This window comes from Hippopotamus amphibius, chromosome 8, assembly GCF_030028045.1.
Source record: "Hippopotamus amphibius kiboko isolate mHipAmp2 chromosome 8, mHipAmp2.hap2, whole genome shotgun sequence".
Taxonomy (NCBI): domain Eukaryota; kingdom Metazoa; phylum Chordata; class Mammalia; order Artiodactyla; family Hippopotamidae; genus Hippopotamus; species Hippopotamus amphibius.
The window spans coordinates 15,137,189-15,158,696 of NC_080193.1; the positions used below are offsets into that span (position 1 = coordinate 15,137,189).

Consider the following 21,508-nt stretch of genomic DNA (forward strand, 5'->3'; position numbering starts at 1 on the left):
CTAACAAACCCCTGTATGCTAATCTCCATCTCAGATTGGCTTCCTAGGAAACCCTACAATAACCATGTTAAATCTTTCACCTTTGTTGAAATGAAGGTCCTGACGTCTAGGTCAAAAGACAACCATATTATGGATGGTTGAGTGGGTGAACAAAATGTGGTCTATCCCTACAAGGGAATAGTATTCAGCATTGAAAATTCAGGAAGGAAATTCTGATACTACAATATGAATGTCTCGAAAACATGCTAAGTGAGATAAGGCAGACACAAAAAGACAAATACTGTGTGATTCCACTTATATGAGCTTTTTAGAGTAGTCAAACCCATAGAGACAGACAGTAGAATGGTGGTTGCCTGGGGCTGGGGGGAAGGGAGATGGGTATTTAGTGTTTAATGGGTACAGTTTCATTTGGGGATGATGAAAAAGTTCTGAAGATGGATGGTGGCCATCGTTACAATAATGTGAATGTACTTAATGCCACTCAATTGCACACTTAAAAATGGTTAAGACGGGGGAATTCCCTGGTGGTTCAGCGGTTAGCACTCAGCGATCTCACTGCCAGGGCCGGATTCTGTCCCTGGTTGGGGAACTAAGACTCTACAAGCCGTGCAGCTCGACCAAACAAAACAATGGTTAAGATGGTAGATTTTATGTTATGTATATTTTAGCACGGTAAAAGAAATCAAATTAACAGCAATAAAAATCCCTCATCAATCATGATTCCAAATCTGAAAACCTTTTATCGATTTTAATCTTTTCCTTTACTTATCCCTGCAGCTTTTAGATCCACAGAATCTCAGATTTGAGAAAATCCCCAGAAAATCATCCCAAAGAGTGGGGCCTTGGACCGGCAGCAATAGGATTGCCTGAAAACTTATTGGCAGTGCAAATTTTCCAGCTTTACCCAGACCCAGTCAGTCAGGCACTCTGCAGTTGGGCCCGGAGCCCTGTGTTTCTAAAACTCGTTCAAGTGTGAAAACTGATAGTCTAGGTTATTTTGTATATTTTGCTGATGAGGAAAGTGGGGATGATAGAGGTCAGGTGACTTGCCCAAGATCACAGAGCTAGTTCCTGGGTGACTTAGAATGGAAGTCAAAGTCTTTGGGTTTTCTCCTTCCTCGACACACTGCCTGCCAGTTGTTTTCAAATTCCATACTAGGTGGGGTCAGGGATTGCCGTACATGCGTTAATTCTTTTTCCTTTATGCCAGCTAATGCTCTAGCAATGCTTATCCTCAAGTGCAATAGAAGAAAGTGAGGCCAGCAAAGAAAAAGAGGGAGAGAGAGAGAGAAGGAAGGAGGAAGAGCGAGAGAGAGAGCGAGAGAGAGAGAGAGAGAGAGAGAGAGAGAGAGAGGAAGACAACAAGCAGTAAGAGAGATCTGAAGCCTGAGTTTACCCTTGAACTTCCCAGAGCAAAAACAGATTCTCTTTTTAACTAAAGTCATTTTAAGTTGGGTTTCTGTTTCTTTCAACCTAAGAATCTTCCAGTATGATGAAAAGGAGTGGTGAGAGGGGGTATCTTTGCCTTATTCCTGATCTTAATTGGAAAGCTTCTAATTTCTCACCATTAAGGATGATGCTACAGGTTTTTTGGAGATATTCTTTATCAATTGGAGGAAGTTCCCCTCTTTTCTTAGTTTACTGAGAGGTTTTATCATGAACAGGTGTTGGATTTTGTCAAATTTTTTTCTGCATCTACCGATATAATCATTAGATTTTTCTTTTTTAGCCTGCTGATGTGATGAATTGCCTTAATTGATTTTTTAAAATTAATTTATTTATTGGCTGTGTTGGGTCTTTGTTGCTGCACACGGGCTTTCTCTAGTTGTGGCGAGCAGGGGCTGCTCTTCATTGTGGTGCATGATCTCACTGTGGTGGCTTCTCTTGTTGCGGAGCACAGGCTCTAGGCACGTGGGCTTCAGTAGTTGTGGGTCGCAGGCTGTAGAGTGCAGGCTCCGTAGTTGTGGCGCACGGGCTTAGATGCTCCGTGGCATGCCTTCACTGATTTTTGAGTATTGAACCAGCCTTGTATATCTGGGATACATCTTACTTGGTCATTCTTTTGGGTTCCTGGATCCAGTTCTAACATAGGCGGGGAGGGTTCTCCCTACCAACAAGCAATTATCCAGACACCAGCAGGGTATCCTGCAATTCAAGTCAATTCTGACGCTCTCTACCTGGAGAGAGCATCCGAGTCCACAGGTTAAGGGTTCAGTCCTACAAGACTGCTCCCCACCTTACTTCAGATGCCAGTCGAAAGCCTGGGTTGTTACCTGTACTTCTGACCCACTGGCTTTAAATCAGAGGTTCTTGTGACCTCCTCCTCAGGTTTGATTAATTTGCTAGAGTGGCTCACAGAACTCAGAGAAACATGTTACTGGTTTATTATGAAAGGATGTAACTCAGGACCAGCCAGATGGAAGAGATGCAAAGGGCAAGGTATGAGGGGAGAGAGTGTGCCCTCTCTAAGCACAGCACTCGCCCCACATCTCCACACGTTCAGCAGCCCAGAAGCTCTCCGAACCCCATCCTTTTGGATTTTCATGGAGGCTTCATTGGATAGGCATGATTGGTAAAATCATTGGTGCTTGGTGATTGAATCAAATCGCCAGATCGTCTCCTTAACCCAGAGGTCAGGGGGTAGGACTGAAAGTTCCAAACCTCTAATCACACAGTTGGTTCTACCTGGGCAACCAGCACATCCTTAGGTGCTTTCCAAAAGTCACCTCATTAACATAACAAAACATACCTTGACCATTCTCAACACTTAGGAAATTCCAAAGGTTTTGGGAGCTGTGATCCAGGAACCAAAGAGGAAAACCAAATATGTATGAGAAATATATTTGGTCATCTGAATGACCAAATATATTGATATGTCTTTCTTAAAAATCAATATCACAGTCACAATATATAATTCTTTCTGTTCACTGGTGGATTTGATTTGCTAATATTTTATTGAGACTATTTGCATCTATGTTCATCTATGTTCATGAGAGAGATTAGTCTGTAGTTTTCTAACAATGTCTTTGTTAGGGTGTTAGGGTAATGCTGGCCTCATAGAATGAGTTAGGAAGTATTCGCTCTGCATCTATCCTCTGAAATAGATTGTGGAGAATTTGTATAATTTATCCCTTAAATGCTTGATAGAAGTCAGTAGTGAACACGTCTGGGCTGGGTGCTTTCTGTTTTAGAAGGTTATTAACTATTGATTCAATTTCTTTAATAGTTGTAAGCCTATTCAGATCATCTATTTCTTCTCGTGTGGGTTTTAGCAAATGGTATCTTTCGAGGAATTGGTCTCTCTCATCCAGGTTATCAAATTTGTGGGCATAGAGTTGTTCATAATATTCTTGTATTATCCTTTTAATGTCCATGGGACCTGTAGCAATATCCCCCTTTCCCTTCTGATGTTAGTAATTTATATCGTCTCTCTTTCTTCCCTTTTCCCATGTGGGGGCTGGAGCTGATGGGATCTGGACATTTCCCTTCCCCCCAGGTCACTTAGGTTCTGATAATGCCCCAACAGATTACCCTCTGGTTAACTAGTTTCTCCTGATGGCAGGCCTGGTTAAGAAAAACAGAATACTCTGGTGTATCTCAAAATGGTTCCTTTCCCCTCTCCTTGCTGGAACTTCTCATATTTATTGTGAGAACTCGGTTGAACTTTCGGGGGAAAAACTCACAAAAGTGTGGGGCCCCTCAGTGACTGGGTACCCCTGGGGCTCTTAAACTCTCAGGTTTGTCCACACTGAACCTTAGGCAATTCATCAATTACAGCCCCAGCGCTGCTCTGCTCGCGAGTCTCTGCTTCTTCAGTAAGCTGGACTCCCTGTGTTCACCTCTTTCACCAATCTTGGGAGCAGTGGTTTGCTCTGTCATCATCTCTCTTATGGATCTGAGAAGAGTTGATGATTTTTCAGTCTGCTGAGCTTTTTACTTGTTGTTAGTACAGAGTGGAGACTTCCAGGTTTTTTACATGCAGAATCAGAAGTCAACCTAAGAATCTTAACTAATACAGAATCTAACCCAGCATGGAGAAGGGAGAAAGAAAGGAAGGCTTCTTGGAGGAGGTGACTCTAAAATGAAACCTGATAGGAGGTAGGCAGATGCAGGTGAGAGGGGATAGGACAGTGACGGAGTGGAAAGCTATAAGAGATTGAGATGATTAGAGCTTAGTGACTGAGGAGGGAAAGAGTTGAGAAATCAGACTACAGAGGTGAGCTAGAGTCAGACTTCAGAAGGTCTTACATGGCATTGACCTTGGAGAAATATTGTGAAAATGGACATTAAGATTCATAGCACTGCCGTGTCACCAAGAAACTCGGGCGCATTATGAGACATTCTCGACTTCATCCTCGCGACAGCTCCTGTGATGTCCATCTGCAAAGCGCTTTGAGGAAATTCTGAGTGGTTTAGGGCACTTTGCTGCTATTAAGTGCCCATATAAATTGCAATTTATTGGCTCCATTGTTTGATTTCCTATTTTTCTTTCCATTTGTGTGTCACCTGTAATTAGAGTTCCAAAGTGCTCAGTGCACCAAAGTGCTCAGGGTGATTTTTCTATAAAACAGAAAGGAGAGGAGACGCATGCCTTGCAGATTGCAAAGTGGAATAGAACAAGCAACCCTTTCTGTCTCCTATATGAGCACTTGTGTTGAGATTTATGAGATTTTCAATGATGTCCCTCACTTCTTTCTTAAAGGCGTGAGTTCATCTTTCTCTTACGTTGTGTGTGTGTGTGCACGCGCGCGCGCACAGTTGTGCATATCTTTATTACTTGCAGCCTCATCAGTAACACAGATATTTATTGAGCATCTACTATGTGTGGTCGCAAACCTCAGAAACACCTTCTGCCTTCTCTTAGCTTCATCACCCATGGATTCATTTGCTCACTCATTCATTCATCCAACCGACCAACCAACCAACCAATGACAATTATCCAGCACATTCTAGGAACCAAGCTGCGAACACAAGAATGAACAAGATAGAGATGGTCCCACCCTCAGGGAGGCTACATTCTGATGGGGGAGACACACAAACAAGTGAATAATACAGAAAACAACTTAACTGGTAAGGTAGAGGTCAATTTCAGTGATAGAGAAAATTGTGTGTGGATGCATTACTTAGATGAGGCACTTAGGGATGCCTTGTCTGAGGAGGTCACATGTAAGCCCAGAGCTGAAGGGTGGATGGGGTCAGCTGCACTGAGGAGTGATGTGGGAGGAGTATTTTAGGACAACTGAAGTGTGTCCAAAGCCCCCCTCCACCCCAAGGTAGAAAAGGGCATAGCTTCTTCAGACCACAGATAGGTTTGAATGGGAAGGTGTAAAATATACATTGAACTATCATACACTGCTGGTGGGAATGTAAGTGATGCAGCCACTCGGAAAAAAATCATGTGACAGTTCCTCAAATGATTCAACAGGATTAAAAATGATGTAATCCAGCGATGCTATTCTTCAGTATATACCCCAGAGAAATGAAAACATGTCTACATAAAAACATGAATGTTTATAGCAGTGTTATTCATAAGAGCCAAAGGGTGGAAACAACCCAATGTCCATCAATGGATGAACGGATAACCAAGATGTGTTCCATTCAAAAATGGAATATTATTCAGCCATAAAAATGAATGAGTACTGACATGCTGCACCATGGATGAACCTTGAAAACACTATGCTAAGTGAAAGAAGCCAGTCACAACGGACGATGTATATCATTCCATTTCTATGAACTGTCCAGAACAGAGACATCTATACAGAAAATAGAATTGTGGTTGCCCAGGAGAGGTTTAGGGGTGATGGGTAAAGGGAGTGGGGTATTATTTTTTTGGGTGGTGATGTTCTAAAATGTGGGGATGGTTATGTGCATCTGCGAATATTCTAAAAGCCATTGAATTGTGCACTTTATTATTATTATTTTTGGCTGTGCTGTGCAGCTTGTAGGATCTTAGTCCCCTGACCAGGGACTGACCCCCGGCCCTGGCAGTGAAAGCACCGAGTCCTAACCACTGGACCGTTGGGGAATTCCTGAATTGTGCACTTTAAATGGGTGAATTGTACAGTATGTGCATTTTATCTCAATGAAACTGTTTTTAAAAATGGTTTTGTTATTTCAAGAACAGGTGAGGCACCTTGAAGTGTTTTCAGCAGGGGAGTGTGCTGATCTGATTCACCTTTTCTTTTTTTGGTCTCATAGCAGGATGCTGGATCTTAGTTCCCCGACCAGGGATCAAACCTGAGCCCCACCCCCAGCACTGGAAATACAGAGTCTTAACCACTGGGCAATCAGGGAAGTCCCCGATTCACTTTTTCAAAAGCTCTCTGTTGGCTGTGATTCATTTCTAGGAGCCAGAGTGGAGGTAGGGAGACCAGTGAGGAGATATTCCAGGTGTGTTGACGGTGCCCTGGATTTTGGGCTGTCAGATTTAGCAAATAAAAACAAAGGGCACCTAGTTAAATTGGAATTTCAGATAAGCAAATAATTTTTTAAAGTATAAGTATGTCCCACATTTGATAGGACATACTTATACTAAAAAGTTATTCTTTGCTTACCTGAAATTCAAATTTTGCACAGGCATATTTATACTAAAAATAATCATTGCCTATCTGAAATTCCAGTTTAACTGGATATCTGTATTTTATCTGGCAACTCTACTTGGACTAGGAAGGTGGCAGAGGAGGAGAAGTGGACAGACTCAAGATATACTGTGAAGGTAGAACTGTCAGGACTTGATGTGAGAGGAAGGGGGGTGGAGAACCAGGTTCTTGGCTGCAGCATCAGGATAGTTGTGTCATTTGCTGAGACAGGAAAAACTTGGTTGGGGTTGCAAAGAAACAGGTGGGAGGGAGGATTTGGAATTGAAAAAATGACATCAGGGTTCTTGTCTTAACGGAGTCAATCCATGCTAACAAGAATCTCTTCCTGTGAACCCAGACCAGGATGGCTCCAGAAAAAAACCCAAGCTTGCCTTGGTGTGTTGCTTCTTGAATAGGCAGGAGAGAAAATCAGTTCTTGGAGTCTGAGTCTGAGCTGGAGTGAGAGCACCCACCCTGCGGACCAAAAGCATGGCCTCCTCCCTAACAGAGCATCTCTGATGAGCCTCAGGTGGAGCTGGATTTTCAAGACAAATGAAATGAACCCACAGATAGAACCTGTTCCTTCTCTGGGGGAGAGTAACACTTACAGAGGGAGAGGCTTTGGAACCAGGCTGGGGAGGTGAAAGGGGTTAAGGGCTTCAATGAAAGCAAGAGGAGACTGAGGACAGAGGGAGAGATGGGGAGTGGTGTCCATATGGGACAACCTCCTTCTGAATGATTAAGTCTGCAACTGGCAGCTGACGCTGAATCCCGTCTGTGCAGCATTTTAAAAAATGGAATTATTGATGGGAGAATTCTCAAGGATAAGCAAATTGTTTCTTGCTTTCGTTTTTCTTTAAGACTAAAGTTGTACCCCCACCCAAGGAATTTTCTATTTTGCTAATTATGAAGGCATAAAACAGCAACAGAGGGCAGTAATGCCTGTAGCGATGCATACGTCGGGGTCATGTTGATAATCGAAATTGCTGCTTGTAAAATCCTGATGTTTTTGTTAATGTTTCTAAACAGTATACTTTGAAATCACAGTCATTTCCTTCTGTTAATTTCATGTGACTCTCCTGGTGTTTTTCACTCATCAGTGACCCCAAATGAGGTGTGATTCCTCAATCCTGCTCAAGAGCTAAGGAGGGACCTCAATGTTAAGTGGAAGGGAGTTTTGCCCTAATGGATAGATCGCTGGAGAATGACTACTGTTGGGTTTGGAGGCTAAATAAAATCTTTATTCTCTAAAAATCAGAATTTGTTGCTAGTAATTAAAAATCAAGATACTGGTGTTTAGAAGATTTGGATTAAGATCCAACAGTGGGTGGTGCAGAGTTTTGGTTCCCCTCCTAGATGGGCATCCACACTCCATTTTTGCCACAGTCCACACCTGGTCCACTTGCCTCATTTTCATTTCGTGGAGTCACCTGAAGGCCTTTGAATCTGTGGTCACTGAAGGCCTTCTGCTGTAGGCTGAACAATGGCCCTCAAAGATAGCCAGGTCCTAATCCCTGGCACCTGTGAATGTTACCTTGGCAAAAAGATTTTTGCTGATGTGAGTAAAGTAAGGATCTTGAGGGACTTCCCTGGTGGTCCAGTGGTTGAAATTCCATGCTTCCACTGCAGGGGGCACAGGTTCCATCCCTGGCTGGGGAACTAAGATCCTGCATGCCGCTCAGCCACCAAAAAAGAAAAAAAAAAATAGTGAGTAAATTAAGGATCTTGAGATGGGGAGAGGAGCCTGGATTACCCAGCTGGGCCTTATGTAATCACAGGAATCCTTACAAGAGGGAGGCAGAGGGAGATCTGAACACAGAGTCGGAAGGCAGTGTGATGATGGAAGGAAGACGCTATGCTGCTGGCTTTGAAGATGGAGGAAGACGCCACAAGCCAAGGAATGCCAGGAGTGTGTGTTCTAGAAGCTGGAAAAGGCAAGAAAACAGATTCTTCTCTCAAGCCTCTGAGGAAGCAGTGCCCTGCTGGCACGTTGATTTCAGCCCAGTGCAATGGCTTTGGACTTCTGGCTTCTAGAACTGTAAGAGAATAATTGCGTGTTGTTTTTAAGTCACTTTGTGTGTTATTAATTTGTTGCAGCAGCAATGGGAGACTGATAAACCCTCTTACCTTGTACATGAGAGCAAGTTAATGTTCTCTGCTATTGTCCCTCACTGTAACCACTTTTTTGAGACCTCCCTGACGCTGCAGTGAAGACGTTCTTGAACTCCTGTCGTCCCAGTGTGCAAGTGCTCTGAGGGGGAGGAGTGAGGCAGGAGGTGCTTGGGGAAGGGTGATGGACATTTCTCAGCCATCTTTTTGGGGCTCTGGCAGAGCTGGGGTTTGGAGGGGAGCACACAACATCTTGACCACAGGCAGAGGAGATGGGAAGGCCTGGGAAGCACTAAGACTGACTTCCCAGAGTCTTCTTCCTTTATAGATGTCTTATTTTGGTCCAGGATCCCTTCCCCCTTCCTCTGTTTTGGGGAACTCTGCTTCTTACCTCATGTGGTCCTGGGAATCCAGCCCATTGTAATCCCTGGTCCCCAGTCAAGGCCTAGAATGAGATGCAAACCAGGCCATTCCAGTGATCCTCTGGGATTCTCTGGGATAGTGGTTCTCAAACTGGATTGTGCATCAGTCACCTGGAGGGTTAAAACACAGAGTGCTGGGGTTGCACCCCCAGAGTTTCTGATTCAGTAGTCTGGCCTGAGAGTTTGCATTAGTAACAAGGTCCCAGGTGATGCTGGTCCAGGGGCAGAACTCTGGGATTTTGAATCCCAGAAGATGGAAGACAGGTGGTGAGTACAACCAAAACGGATGGTTCATGACTTCCTATGATGACATCTCTGAATCTGATCTGGTTCGGGGCATTCCAAGGGTCTAGTTTTTCCTCCTTTCCTTTATTTCTCCGAGTTCAATTACTTTATGCTTAAGTTATCAAGATTTGGTATCTGTTGTTCGCAGCTGAAGATCTCTAAAGGATTGAACCTTCAAGGAACACTCTTTTTTTTTTAATGTATTTATTTATTTATGTATTTATTTATTTGCTGTGTTGGGTCTTTGTTGCTATGTGCAGGCTTTCTCTAGTTGCGGCGAGCAGGGGCTACTCTTCGTTGTGCTTGGGCTTCTCACTGCTGTGGCCTCTCGTTGCAGAGCATGGGCTCTAGGTGCGTGGGATTCAGCATTTGTGGCACATGGGCTCAATAGTTGTGGCTCACGGGCTCTAGAGTGCAGGCTCAATAGTTGTGGTGCACGGGCTTAGTTGCTCCGCAGCATGTGGTATCTTCCTGGGGCAGGGCTTGAACCCGTGTCCCCTGCATTGGCAGGCGGATTCTTACCCAATGCGCCACCTAGGAAGTCCCAGGAACACTCTTGATAGGGGGAAAGGTGGGGCTGATGAAGCACCAGACGTGCACGGAGGATAGGTTACACATAACCTCTAACTGCCAAGACCATATTAATGCAGGTCTTAAAGATCAGTCATATAACACATGTGCTGTGTACCTCACGGATGCTAGGAATTCTGTGGCATCTTCCCAGCCTCACAGTTGGTAAGGCTGTAGATGTGCAGGCTTCAGTAGTTGTGGCACATGGGCTCAATACTTATGGCTCACGGGCTCTAGAGCGCAGGCTCAGTAGTTGTGGCGCACGGGCTTAGTTGCTCCACGGCATGTGGGATCTTCCTGGCCCAGGAGTTGAACCTGTGTCCCGTACATTGGCAGGTGGTTTATTAACCACTGCGCCACCTAGGAAGTCCCGGGATATCTTTACCTTTTATTTTTCATTTGAGAATACAGAGGCCCAGGGATTTGCTATTTTATTGGGAAGATATAAAATCAACATAATATTAGTGAATGGTAGGCAATACTGAGAAAAGGACAGTGTTTTCCTTCCTCTTGGCATATTTCTCCCCCCTTTTGCCATTTTCCCTGGATGACTAATGGCCCCATTAACCTGCCCTCATTGCCCCTTAAAATTTTTTTAAAGGGGCAAGAGGAAACTGATTTTTTTGACCATCAAAATTAGGCATTTAAAACTTTCTGGTTTGCTTTTCAAGTGTTAGATGCTCCATAAATCCTAGAGATGATCAAAAGAGCCTTTTTTGGCTACTGACCCACAAGCAGATTAAAAAAAACCAAGTTTGACCTTTGGAATTCATATGGAAAGCATCTAGCATGATGTGGGATGTTAGCTGAATGGGGGAACATAGCTCATTTTATCTTTATTACACACAGTGCTTACTGAGCACTTCTAATGCCCTGTACTACATCCCTTTGATTCGCTGTTTACTTTAGTCATGGCTGTAGCAACTGACTTTGTGCAAGGGTAACCTGACAGTCCCTCCTGTTAGCTGCACAGAGTATCTCTTGCTTTTTGCCCCAGGGTATATTTACTGCCTTGGTGTGAGGCATCCATGGGAATCTGTTTTACTTACATTCAACCTGGAAGTGAGAGATCATGAAGAACCCATTGTTTAACCTTTCTCTAATGGAGGGTGAGCCAATGTATAAATGTTCCCTTCCAGCTCTTATTTCTTGGGAGAACAATCTTCAAGGCTGCTTAGAAGGTCTTAGTGAGATTGGGTGTAAGTTGCCCACAACAGGACCAACTCAAGAATGCTCTTTGGATTACCTAAATGAGGAGAGAAACCACCAGGGGAAGATCAGATCTCGAAAGAGTCCCTCCTTTCCTGTTTCAGTCTTCTCGGTCCCCTATGCTTATTCTCTGCAATCACTCCTACAAATAACTAGCTGCCTGCAAGCCCAGGTCTCAGGCTTTGCTTTCTGGGGGAACTTAGGCTAGGGCAACATTTATTGTAGCAAATTAGAATATACAGATAAAGAAAAATAACACTAAATTACCCATAAGTCTGTTCTCTCTAGAGATCTCTTTTGGTAAGATTTGGGTGTATATCCTTTGTAATGCATACACTGTCTTTAAGAGACACGATTGGGATCATGCCGTAAATATGGTTATCCTGACTTTGCTATATTGTGAATATTTTCATATGGTTAAGTTTTCTTCAGTGTAATTCAATAGCTGCACAGTTTCATTTATTCATTCGTTATTTGTAGTACTATGCTGGACACTGTTTTGAGCCCTGAAGACACAGCAATGAACAAATAGCTCAGGCCTCTGCTCTCATGAAGCTGACAACCCAGCTAGGATCTTTCTTACATTCTAATGGGGCATAATTGAGTTAACCAATGCCCTACTGTCAACTAGTTAGACTGTTTCTGATTTTCAGTACTATAAACCATGCTTCAGTGAACATCCTTGAAGGTATTCTTTGAACTCACTTTCCTTCTCTTGGATAAATTCCTAGAAGTTGGACTGCTGGAAGAAAAAGGATCTGAGCAAATGAAGGTGCTGGGATTCCCACCTAGATCCAACTCTGGCACCCAGGCTGTCAATCATGCTGGTGATATCACTGAATCTGAAAACATACACACACACACACACAGTAACCAGAGGTGCAGCCAAATGGTTCCTATCTGGTTTAGATGTGTGGGCTCTATGATTTTGATAATTAATAGGTCATGTATGGAGTAAGAAAGAGGATTAGAATCCTGGGTCTGCGAATTACCAGCTGTGTGATTTGTGGCTGTTTATCTGTAAAGTGGAGACAGTAGTTCTCACTTTAAGGGTTGTTATTAAGTAAATATTTATTGAGCTCCTACTAATCACTGGCTTCCAAGCTTAGAATTGACAGTGCAGTAGGGAAAGGAGATGTCAGTAAACGATCACACAAATAAAAAATTACAAATTGTATTCTGTGCTATAAGTATGGGATGCTGTAAAAATGAAGAGCAGGGAGACCTGATTTGCGGCGGGGGGCGGGTTTGGGAGAAGAGCTCAGATAGGAAAGATATATTGGAGTTAACCAGGTCAAGGTGGGGAGAACAGTCCCTGAGGAGCGAACATCAGATACAAAGCCCTTAGAAGTTGGTATGCGATTGTATGCCTCTTTCTTTCCAATCCCACAGCCCTCTCACGTGTAGTTCCTTCTGGAAAGAACTCTTCCGAGATCTGATCTTCCCGGCAGGTTTCTCTCCTCATTTAGCTTTTAGTTCACATGACAAAGCAGACGGTCCATTCTCTGACCATCCTTCTAAAAGTAATCCTCCCGTTCCCGTCCCTCGCCTTGTTTTATTACCTCACCTTGTCTTAGCTTCTTCACAACACCTCCCACGGATTCAAACGTTCATCTGCTTTTGTTGAACGTTCGCCTCTTTCCCACCCCCTCACTTGAACGCACACCCCAAGAGGAAAGGGATTATTTTTGTTGCTGCAGATTCAAATGCTGAATTCTCAGCGCCTGGCACATAGTAGTTGCACAATGCATGTTTGCATGAAAAAAACAGGGCTCGGTGCACAGTCTGCTCTTGGCAAAAGCCACAAGCCGCGAAGTTGAGAAGCTGGGGGCAGGGGCAGGGCACAGACCCGGGTCGGGCTTGCGGCAAGCCACAAGCGCCCGGGACAGCCCGAGGGGCGCACTGGGGGCGGGGTGGCGCCGCCCACCCGGAACCCGAGTGAGGCGGTGGCGGCCGTTTCCGGCGGCGGCGGCGGACGCTTCCCTTGGAGGGACCGTCCCGTGGCACCCGGCGGGCCGACGGGGACGCGGCGGGCCGGGAGCGCTGGCGATGGGTGACCACAGTCTGGACGAGTTCCGCCGGCGCTGGCAGGAGGAGCTGGCGCAGGCCCAGGCGCTGAGGAAGCGGCGGAGGCCCGAGGCTGCGGAACGGCGGCCGCGGCGGCCCGAGGTGGTCCCTGGGCGCGGCGAGCCGCAGGCCTCGGGGTACCTGGCGCTGGCCCAGGGCCTTCTGGAGGGCGCGGGGCGGCCCCCGGCGGCGCGGGCGACCCGGGCCGAGAGGCAGGAGGCGGCGAGCCGTTCCCGCTCCCCTCCGGCCCGCGAGGCTGCCGGGGGCGGAGAGCAGCTGGTGGACCAGCTCATCCGGGACCTGGTGAGTGGCCATCGCCTCCCTCGGAGGCAAGGGCTGGCCCCCGCCCCGGTACAAACCGCCTAATGAGTTGGAAAGTAACTGCGTGCCACCGGAGTGGGGGTGGGGACATGAATAGAGTCCTGTGTGCGTGCATTGAGTATCTTTGGAAGCTCTGGTTCCCAACTGGGGGCGATTCCCCCCCCCCCCCCCCCCGTTTTGGCAGTGTCTGCGGACATTTTTGGATGTCGCAGTTGGGGCAAGGGGTGGGTGCTGCATCTAATGGGTAGGGACCAGGGATGTTCGTGAACATTCTATAGTGTACAGGACAGCACCCACAAAAAATTATCTGGCCCCAAATGTCAGTGAGTATGAGACGGAGAAATCCTGATCCAGAAGAGTTCCTAAACTTTTCACAAGGTTGTCTGTGGGGAGGAGAACCCACGACGTGAATAGGAGGGAATTTTAACTTTTTCTGTCGAGTTTGTACAACTCATGTTTTTCTAACTGTGCATGTATTACTTAAGTTAAAGCAGAAAAAAATATTTTGATAAGAACCTCCGTGCCCAATTTGGAGCATGAATTCATTACAGAATCTGGAGGAAGCCAGGGACCCTCTCTTAAAAAAAAAAAAAAAAAAAAGCCTCTTTCCCAAAGTTGGCACAGTCAAGATCACCTGTGTAAGAGTTGGGACTAGGCAGCAGGTTTTAACGACTTGACTTAAATTGGGCTCAAAGGCAGCATCTATGGCTTCTGGGTTGGGAGTAATTCTGTAATTGCTAAGCTGTTTCCAGAACAAATGGATTATTCAACATAATAGGTAGTTATATTCAAATAACAGTAGCTCTAAGTTTTCACAAAGTTTCTGGTTGTGTGCTCTGCTTATCTCTAAGGTTAGATATAACCTCTCTCTGTGTGTGTACATGTATGTGTGCATTACAAACATTCTCTGTGTTAGCTCTTACATGTGAAAACTCATACTGGCATCATGTGCACGTCTGTAAGAAGTGGGTCATCCCTGAGGAAGTCTGACGTCTAAAAAAATTTTTCAGTGCTTTGGGAAGGTGACTTAGCACCTGATAAGTTGTTCAGGCCAGTCTGGATCTATGCAGAAGTTATTCCCACAAAAGTAAAGTTGTAGGCTGAGGCAAGACCAGCTCTTGGGGTTAAAGAGAAACAGGAGTGTGGGTTATTAGGACAAAGGCACATTTGGGGCCTCACAGATCCACTGAATGTGGCATTGTCTTCAGGAGTCGCAACAATCCTGGGAGGTAGGTATCATTAGTCTCCTTTTAAAAATGAAATGCAGGTTTTTGTAACCTGCCCAGGGTTACCCAGCTGACAGGTTCTTGGGATTGAATTTGAATCCAGATATGTTGGACTTTAAATTTCATCCCTAAGCTTGACTAGCTGTAACAATCACATTAGGCCTCCTAAAATATAGGTTCTGGCCCTTCCCAGACCTGCTGCATCAGTTTCCAGAGCAGGGGCCCAGAAATCTGGTGAGTGGGATAATCAGGTGAGTCCGAGACATTATTCTCAGCTGTGCAGCTTCTTTTGGTTTTAGGTCTTGATTCTCAAAGCTTTCCAGTCCTAACACTCCTGAGGCATAGGCATTGATACCAATAATAGTGGAGCCCTAACTGAAGTATCCTAAAAATGGAAGCGGCCTGCTTACTGGAGGATCCAATGACTTCAGGATCTCAGTTTCACTTATAGTTAGAAAAAGCCTAGGGGTGAGACTCCATGCTCCCAATGCAGGGGGCTTGGGTTCAATCCCTGGTCAGGGAACTAGATCCTACATGTATGCTGCAACTGAGTTTGCATGCCACAACTAAGACCTGGTGCAACCTAAATAAATAAATTTTTTTGTTTGTTTTATTTTATTTTTTTAAATTTAATTAATTTATTATTTTGGGGGGGTACACCAAGTTCAATCATCTGTTTTTATACACATATCCCCGTATAAATAAATAAATATTTTTTAAGAAAAGGAAAAGCCTGCCCTGGAGTATATGCCCCGATCCTTCTGCTCCCTTCAGAATCGCCATGTTAGGTTCTAGTAGGCTCTACACTACTGTGAACAGCATCCAACCTTTGGAGCACTGCTAGTGATTTTGTTTTTTTCGTTTGCTTTTTGTACTTAGCAATCATTAGTAACGCTGCAATAAATAAAAAATAAAGTAGTAATAATTCATTTCGTGCTTGTCTCCTTGGTATTGTCTTAAGTCATGGTTTAGAGACACTGTCCTCTTCAGTTCTCCCAGTGACCCTCACCAGTGGCCAGCATTAGCCCCATTTGGCAGATGAGGTTTAGGAAAGTAATTGTTTAAGGGACCCGCCCAGTATCTTCAGTCTGAGAAGTGATGGCATCCTTTATAGAAAAGGTATTTCAGGGCTTGTAAGTCCCAAAGCCCACAGAGGGCAGGCAGGAAATGCAAATGAGTGAAGTACACTATGTGTTACTCATTTGATCCTTTTTTTCCCTAGTTCATCAGGTGTTGTTTTCTCCAGATTCCAGTCATGCTTTTGTAATGATTTGTTTCATAACAGCTACCGTTCTTTGTGTCACCTTAAGTAGTAAACTGTAGAAATTGTCTTCATGATATCCCTAAAGAAGGATACTTAACCATTTTTCTTGAAGCACTGCCCTCCTCTTGGTCTTGTTTCCCTACTTTAAAAAAAAAAACAAAAAAACCTGTTTTGAAATGTGCAGACCGTAAATGTACATCTTGATGTATTTCCAAGAGTGTGCACATCCATGTATATAGCCAGGTTACAGAGCAGCATTACCGGCTTTTCAGAACCCCCGTGTGTGCCATTCCACCCAAGGGTAGCCACTCACCTGACTTCTAATGCCTTCTTTTAATTTTATCTGATTTTGAACTATGTAAGTAGAAGCATACAGCGTGTACTTTTATGTCTGGGTTCTTGCACATAGCATGTATGAGATTTATCCCTATGGATGTGCCACATCTTACTAATTCTACTGTTGATGGGCATTATTGATAACTAGCTTGTTAATAGCCAGTTTGGGGCTGTCAGGAATAGTACTGCTGTGAACATTTTGTACGGCTTCTACACACTTGGGCATTTGCTTAGGAGTGGAATTGCTGGGTTACAAGGTATGTGTATGTTCAGCCTTAGATACTGAATGTTTTCCAAAGTGGTTGTACTGGTTTTTTCACTTTTCATAGTAACTGGAGTATGTGGAATATAGTATTTCACTTTCTTCTTTGCCATAAATAAACCACCACCCAGCTGAGATGACATGTGGCACCAGAACTTGACCCAGTATGGATGAGATGATAGTGACACGTTGGAAAATATATGCTATGGCTGGGCTGAAAGCGGCCGCCTCTGCCCAGGTCAGCTGGTTGTTGCCATGTAGGAAGTGGTCCTCGTGTTGCAGAATCTAGGTTTTATTCCCCCCCCCCAATTTTGATTATGTATTTTTATGTGAACTCTATCAGTTTTTGCTGCCAAAAAACCCCTCAAAATTTTGGCTTAAGACAACCAAGATTTATTTAGCTCACTGTCTTGCAGGGTGGGGGTTGGGCTGGACATGGGTGGGCTCATGTACCTGTCTGAGGTTAACTCCTGTCATCGAGGCAGCTCCGCTTCTGAGGGGTGTGTGTGTGTGTGTGTGTGTCTCATCATCCAGCAGGTTAGCCCTGGGTGGGCCTTATCAGAGTTATGAGAGCAGTGAAAAGGCAAGTGCCAACCCCCAAGTGCTTTTGAAGTCTCTCCCTAGGCCATGTTTGTTGTTGTCTCATGGACCAAAGCAATTCATATGGCCACACCCAGAGTCAGATACCCAGATGCTTGACTACAGAGAGGCATGGACAAATTAGGGGACTAGTCCATATAACAATCTACCACAAAAACTGTTCCCGTTTTTAGTTTTTGTAACTAATAGAAAACAACACGTGTCCATCCACTAGATCTGCCTTGAGCCATGAGTTTATGATCTTTGCCTTTTGTCTTCCCAAGAAACCTTTGATCTGTGGGTGACTCTTGAAAAGGAAGATTTAGTTCCATTTGGGCCTCCCCAGAGATTCTGACAGGCTCATCCAGTTGACATGAAAGGGAAATAAAAAGCTGGTACCACCTCCTAAAACCCCCTCTTCCCCCTTTTTCCCCACCTTTGGCGCCCTCTGTTATACCAGCATATCCTGTTGTAGTATTGGTGCAGTCTCTTTCCCTTCAATCTTCAGTATCATCACTAGAGCAAGAACAACTGGTACATTAGCAGTTAGGAGTGAAATTGCCTCTTGATGGGGACATTTAACAGTGTCACCTTATAGTGTCATGTGGCCGGGTACAGGCCAGACCTTTGATGGACAAGTCCAGCTGAAATGAAGACTTAGAAATGACTCCCGTTGAGCCTTGTCTTCTCTTTTGAAGCTTTCAGTAATAGTGCTTAGAAACCATCTGTTTTAGGTGATGAGTTAGGGACACCTACATTGTCTTCGTGGTACATGATTGAGTTAGTGAAAGAAATGATACAGCCCTGGATAGAATTTTAGAGGCAGTAGGCACTTTGTCTTTTTTCCCTTTTTCAGTAAACAGGTTTCTCGCAGGTAGTGGAGCCACTGGAGTGCAATTGCAAGTATGCTGCTGTTTTCTTCACTGTGGTGGTTGTGAAATCCAGTTGCTTGGTCCCATCTCTGTTTAGGTGATGTAGGGACTCTGGGCTGCAAGCCATCGGCACCCAACTCAAACGGGCTTAAAAAACCAAACTGGAATCTGTTGATTCATGTAAGTGAAAATTCCAGGTGGTGGTCCTTGTTCTGGGTGCTTTTATTTATTTATTTATTAAGTGCTTTTATTTATTTATTAAAATTTATTTTACTTGTTTTTAGGCTGTGTTGAGACTTTGTTGCTGTGCTCGGGCTTTCTCTAGTTGTGGCGGGCGGGGACTCCTCTTCGTTGCGGGCTTCTCATTGTGGTGGCTTCTCTTGTTGCAAAGCACAAGCTCTAGGTGCACGGGTTTTAGCAGTTGTAGCATGTGGGCTCAGTAGTTGTGGTGCACGGGCACAGTTGCTCTGTGGCATATGGACTCGTCCCAGACCAGGGATCGAACCCATGTCCCCTGCATTGGCAGATGGATTCTTAACCACTGCACCACCAGGGAGGTCCCCTGGGTGCTTTTATAATGTAACTAGGCATCTCTCTGTCTCTTTTTTTATCTTCCCCCCCATGCCAGTTTTACTGAGATGTAATTGACATAGAACACTGTGTAAGTTTAACAGGTACAGCAACCTGACTTGACATGTATATATTGCAAAATGATTACCACAATAAGTTAACATCTGTTACCTCAGTAGTTAACATTTTTTTTTCTCTGTAGAAATCTCTGCATCTCTTGGTCCTGCTTTCCTTTTGTTGGCTTTATTCATAGACAGGTGCTCCCCAATTTGGGATAAAATGACTGCCAGCAACTATAGTCTTATATTCTGTGAGCTTTGCAACCCAGGGGAAAGAGAACATCTCTTTTATGCAGCAGAAGTCATCAACTTAAATTTCCATTAGTTCAGACTGGGTCATGGGTCCATCCTCGAACCAGTCACTGACACAAGTTGGCTGGGCTCATATTCACTGCCTGCTTCTGGAGATAAGAGTGGGGTCAGCCCCACCTAAGCCATGTTGATGAAGGGTGGGGTGGTTTCCTGAAAGAAAAGAGGGAGTGGATGTTGGGCAGAAACAACAGATGGCCATTTTAAGTGCGCAAGTGTCTGAAGCAGCACTAACTGTAAGAATGTGGGCGTTTTCTGTTCATCCACCGTGTTTATGGGTCAGCTGCACGCTGGGGAATTAGTAATCAGGAGAATGGACACAGTCCCTGACCTCAGAAGGCTAGTTTTGCTCCTTTTAACTAAAAGGGTAACATTAGTGGAGCAGGACAGCTCTGGTTACAAGTTCAGGCTCTGGTTACAAGTCCAGGCTCTGGAATCAGGCAGAGCTGATTTCATATTCAGTCTCTGCTGCTGACGAGTTTGACCTTGGGCAGGTTCAGTTACCCTGCCTTATCAAATGGGGTCAATGCTGGTATCATCTAGTGTAGAGGTGGTGAAAGAAGGTATGGGACATTCTTAGCACCAAACCTGACTTACAGTAAGTAGCCAATAAAGTAAAGATGGTGCTTTTATTATCATTAGTGTTGCAGAAGAGTTCATTATACTGTCTCACTTCCTCTTTGCTAAGACTTATCCCTGGTAAGCCTCTTGCCTCAGCCCCCCCCCCCCCCCCCCCCCCCCCGCCCTTGAATTGGAATCCCTGGAGGGAAGAGTCTTTTGTCTTCCTCTTGTACCCCCACCTATGGTACTCAGTGCAGTAGGGGTCCCATCTGCATTTGTGAACTTGAAATAACAGGGGCAGAACTGCTGCTTCCAGCAGCAACCTCATACGGAGGCTCTGTGGTGCTTAGAACCCCTGTGAACATTCAGAGGCTTATGATTTGGGTTTTCAGGCCTGATAAAAGTTTTAATACTCTTGGCCAATATTTATTGCTCACTTTGTCAATATTTAATTTGTCAGAGCCTACATTTGTGTTGTCAACAAGTTCAATTTGATGACTTAACTTTCCTCTTTTTTTAAAGTTAGAAGCAAGCAAGGAAGCTCACTAATACAAAATGAGAAGGCAACCGAGTCAAGTGTGAACTCATGCGTTGGCTTACCTGGAGTGACTTTCCTTCTTCTTTTTGTCCTTTGCCTTCCTTTTTAAGGCTTAACTTGATTCTTGTTCCTGTGTTAACTCTCCCCTGATCCCTCCAGCTTAAGGTTCTCTGCCTTCTCCCTTACTCCAACTAAAATGTTCTCTTGTCAGTGCCATTCATTTTTTCCTGTTTATGAATGAGCAGGTGTCTACTTGGGCACGTTTTGAAATGGTCTCTGTCTACACTAGAACAAGTTGTAACTTAGGGCATCTGTTGAATGGTTCTGCTGCTTGAAGCAGCCTGGGCTCCATTCATTCACTCCTCAGATACTCATTAAGTAGCTTCTTGGTATCAGGCACTCTTCTAGGCACCAAGGCTACAGCAGTGAACAAGTCATAAAAATCCATGCTCTTATAAAGCCCACATTCTGGGCAGGAGGGAGGTGGACAGTGAACAAATAATTGTCAGATAATAGATGCTCTGGAGAAAAATAAAGCAGGTGGAAGGGATAGAGTGTGTATGTACTGGAAATAGTGCTATCCAAGAAGGCCTTCCTGGGAAGGTCACGCTTATGGAAGAGGTGAGGGAGCAAGCGTGCAGAGCTTTGGGGGAGGGCATTATTCTAGCCAGAGAACGGCAAGCGCGAAGGTTCTGTGGAGGCCAGGGCCAGCTGGCCTCGTGGGCCCCGGGTGACCTGTGTGGTCACATAGGGCCCCAGGCTCAGAAGCACCCTGGGCTTGGTTTAATGCTCTGTGTTGCCATCTTGAAATTTTTTTTTTAAAGTTTTTACTTTTTTATTTATTTTGCATTGGGTCTTTGTTGCTGTGCACCGGCTTTCTGTAGTTGTGGCAAGCAGGAGCTACTCTTTATTGTGGTGTGTGGACTTCTCAGTGGGTGGCTTCTCTTGTGGAGCCTGAGCTCTAGGCACGCTGGCTTTGGTAGTTGCGGCACGCAGGCCCTAGAGAGTGCAGACTTAAGTAGTTGCAACTCATGGGCTCAGTAGTTGTGCGAGGGCTCAGTAGTTGTGGCGTGCGGGCTTAGTTGCTCCACGGCATGCGGAATCTTCCTAAACCAGGGCTCGAACCTGTGTCCCCTGCATTGGCAGGCGGATTCTTAACCACTGTGCCACCAGGGAAGTCCCCATCTTGAAATTCTTAGTATTAAACAAGGGGCCCCACATTTCTGTTTTCCACTGGGCTCTACAAATTATGTAGCTGATTCTGATTGGTACGAATGTGCTTGGAGTATTTGAGACCGTTGATGTGAAACTCTTTCCGCAAACAAACCATAGCCACAGAGGTCCCTCTGGGACCTAAAGCTTTTGACAAGG

The 21,508-nt window shown here is 44.9% G+C and overlaps 1 protein-coding gene across 1 annotated transcript in view; it reads left to right on the forward strand.

Annotated features, from left to right (window-relative positions):
* The first annotated feature begins 13,148 nt into the window (after positions 1-13,148).
* Positions 13,149-21,508, forward strand: part of FBXW8 (F-box and WD repeat domain containing 8) — a 121,630-nt gene continuing 113,270 nt past the window's right edge. Inside the window, exon 1 of the mRNA XM_057744593.1 lies at positions 13,149-13,543. Coding sequence (XP_057600576.1) covers positions 13,223-13,543 — 321 coding nt within the window. The 5' untranslated portion in view covers positions 13,149-13,222. The remainder of the gene's footprint in view (positions 13,544-21,508) is intronic.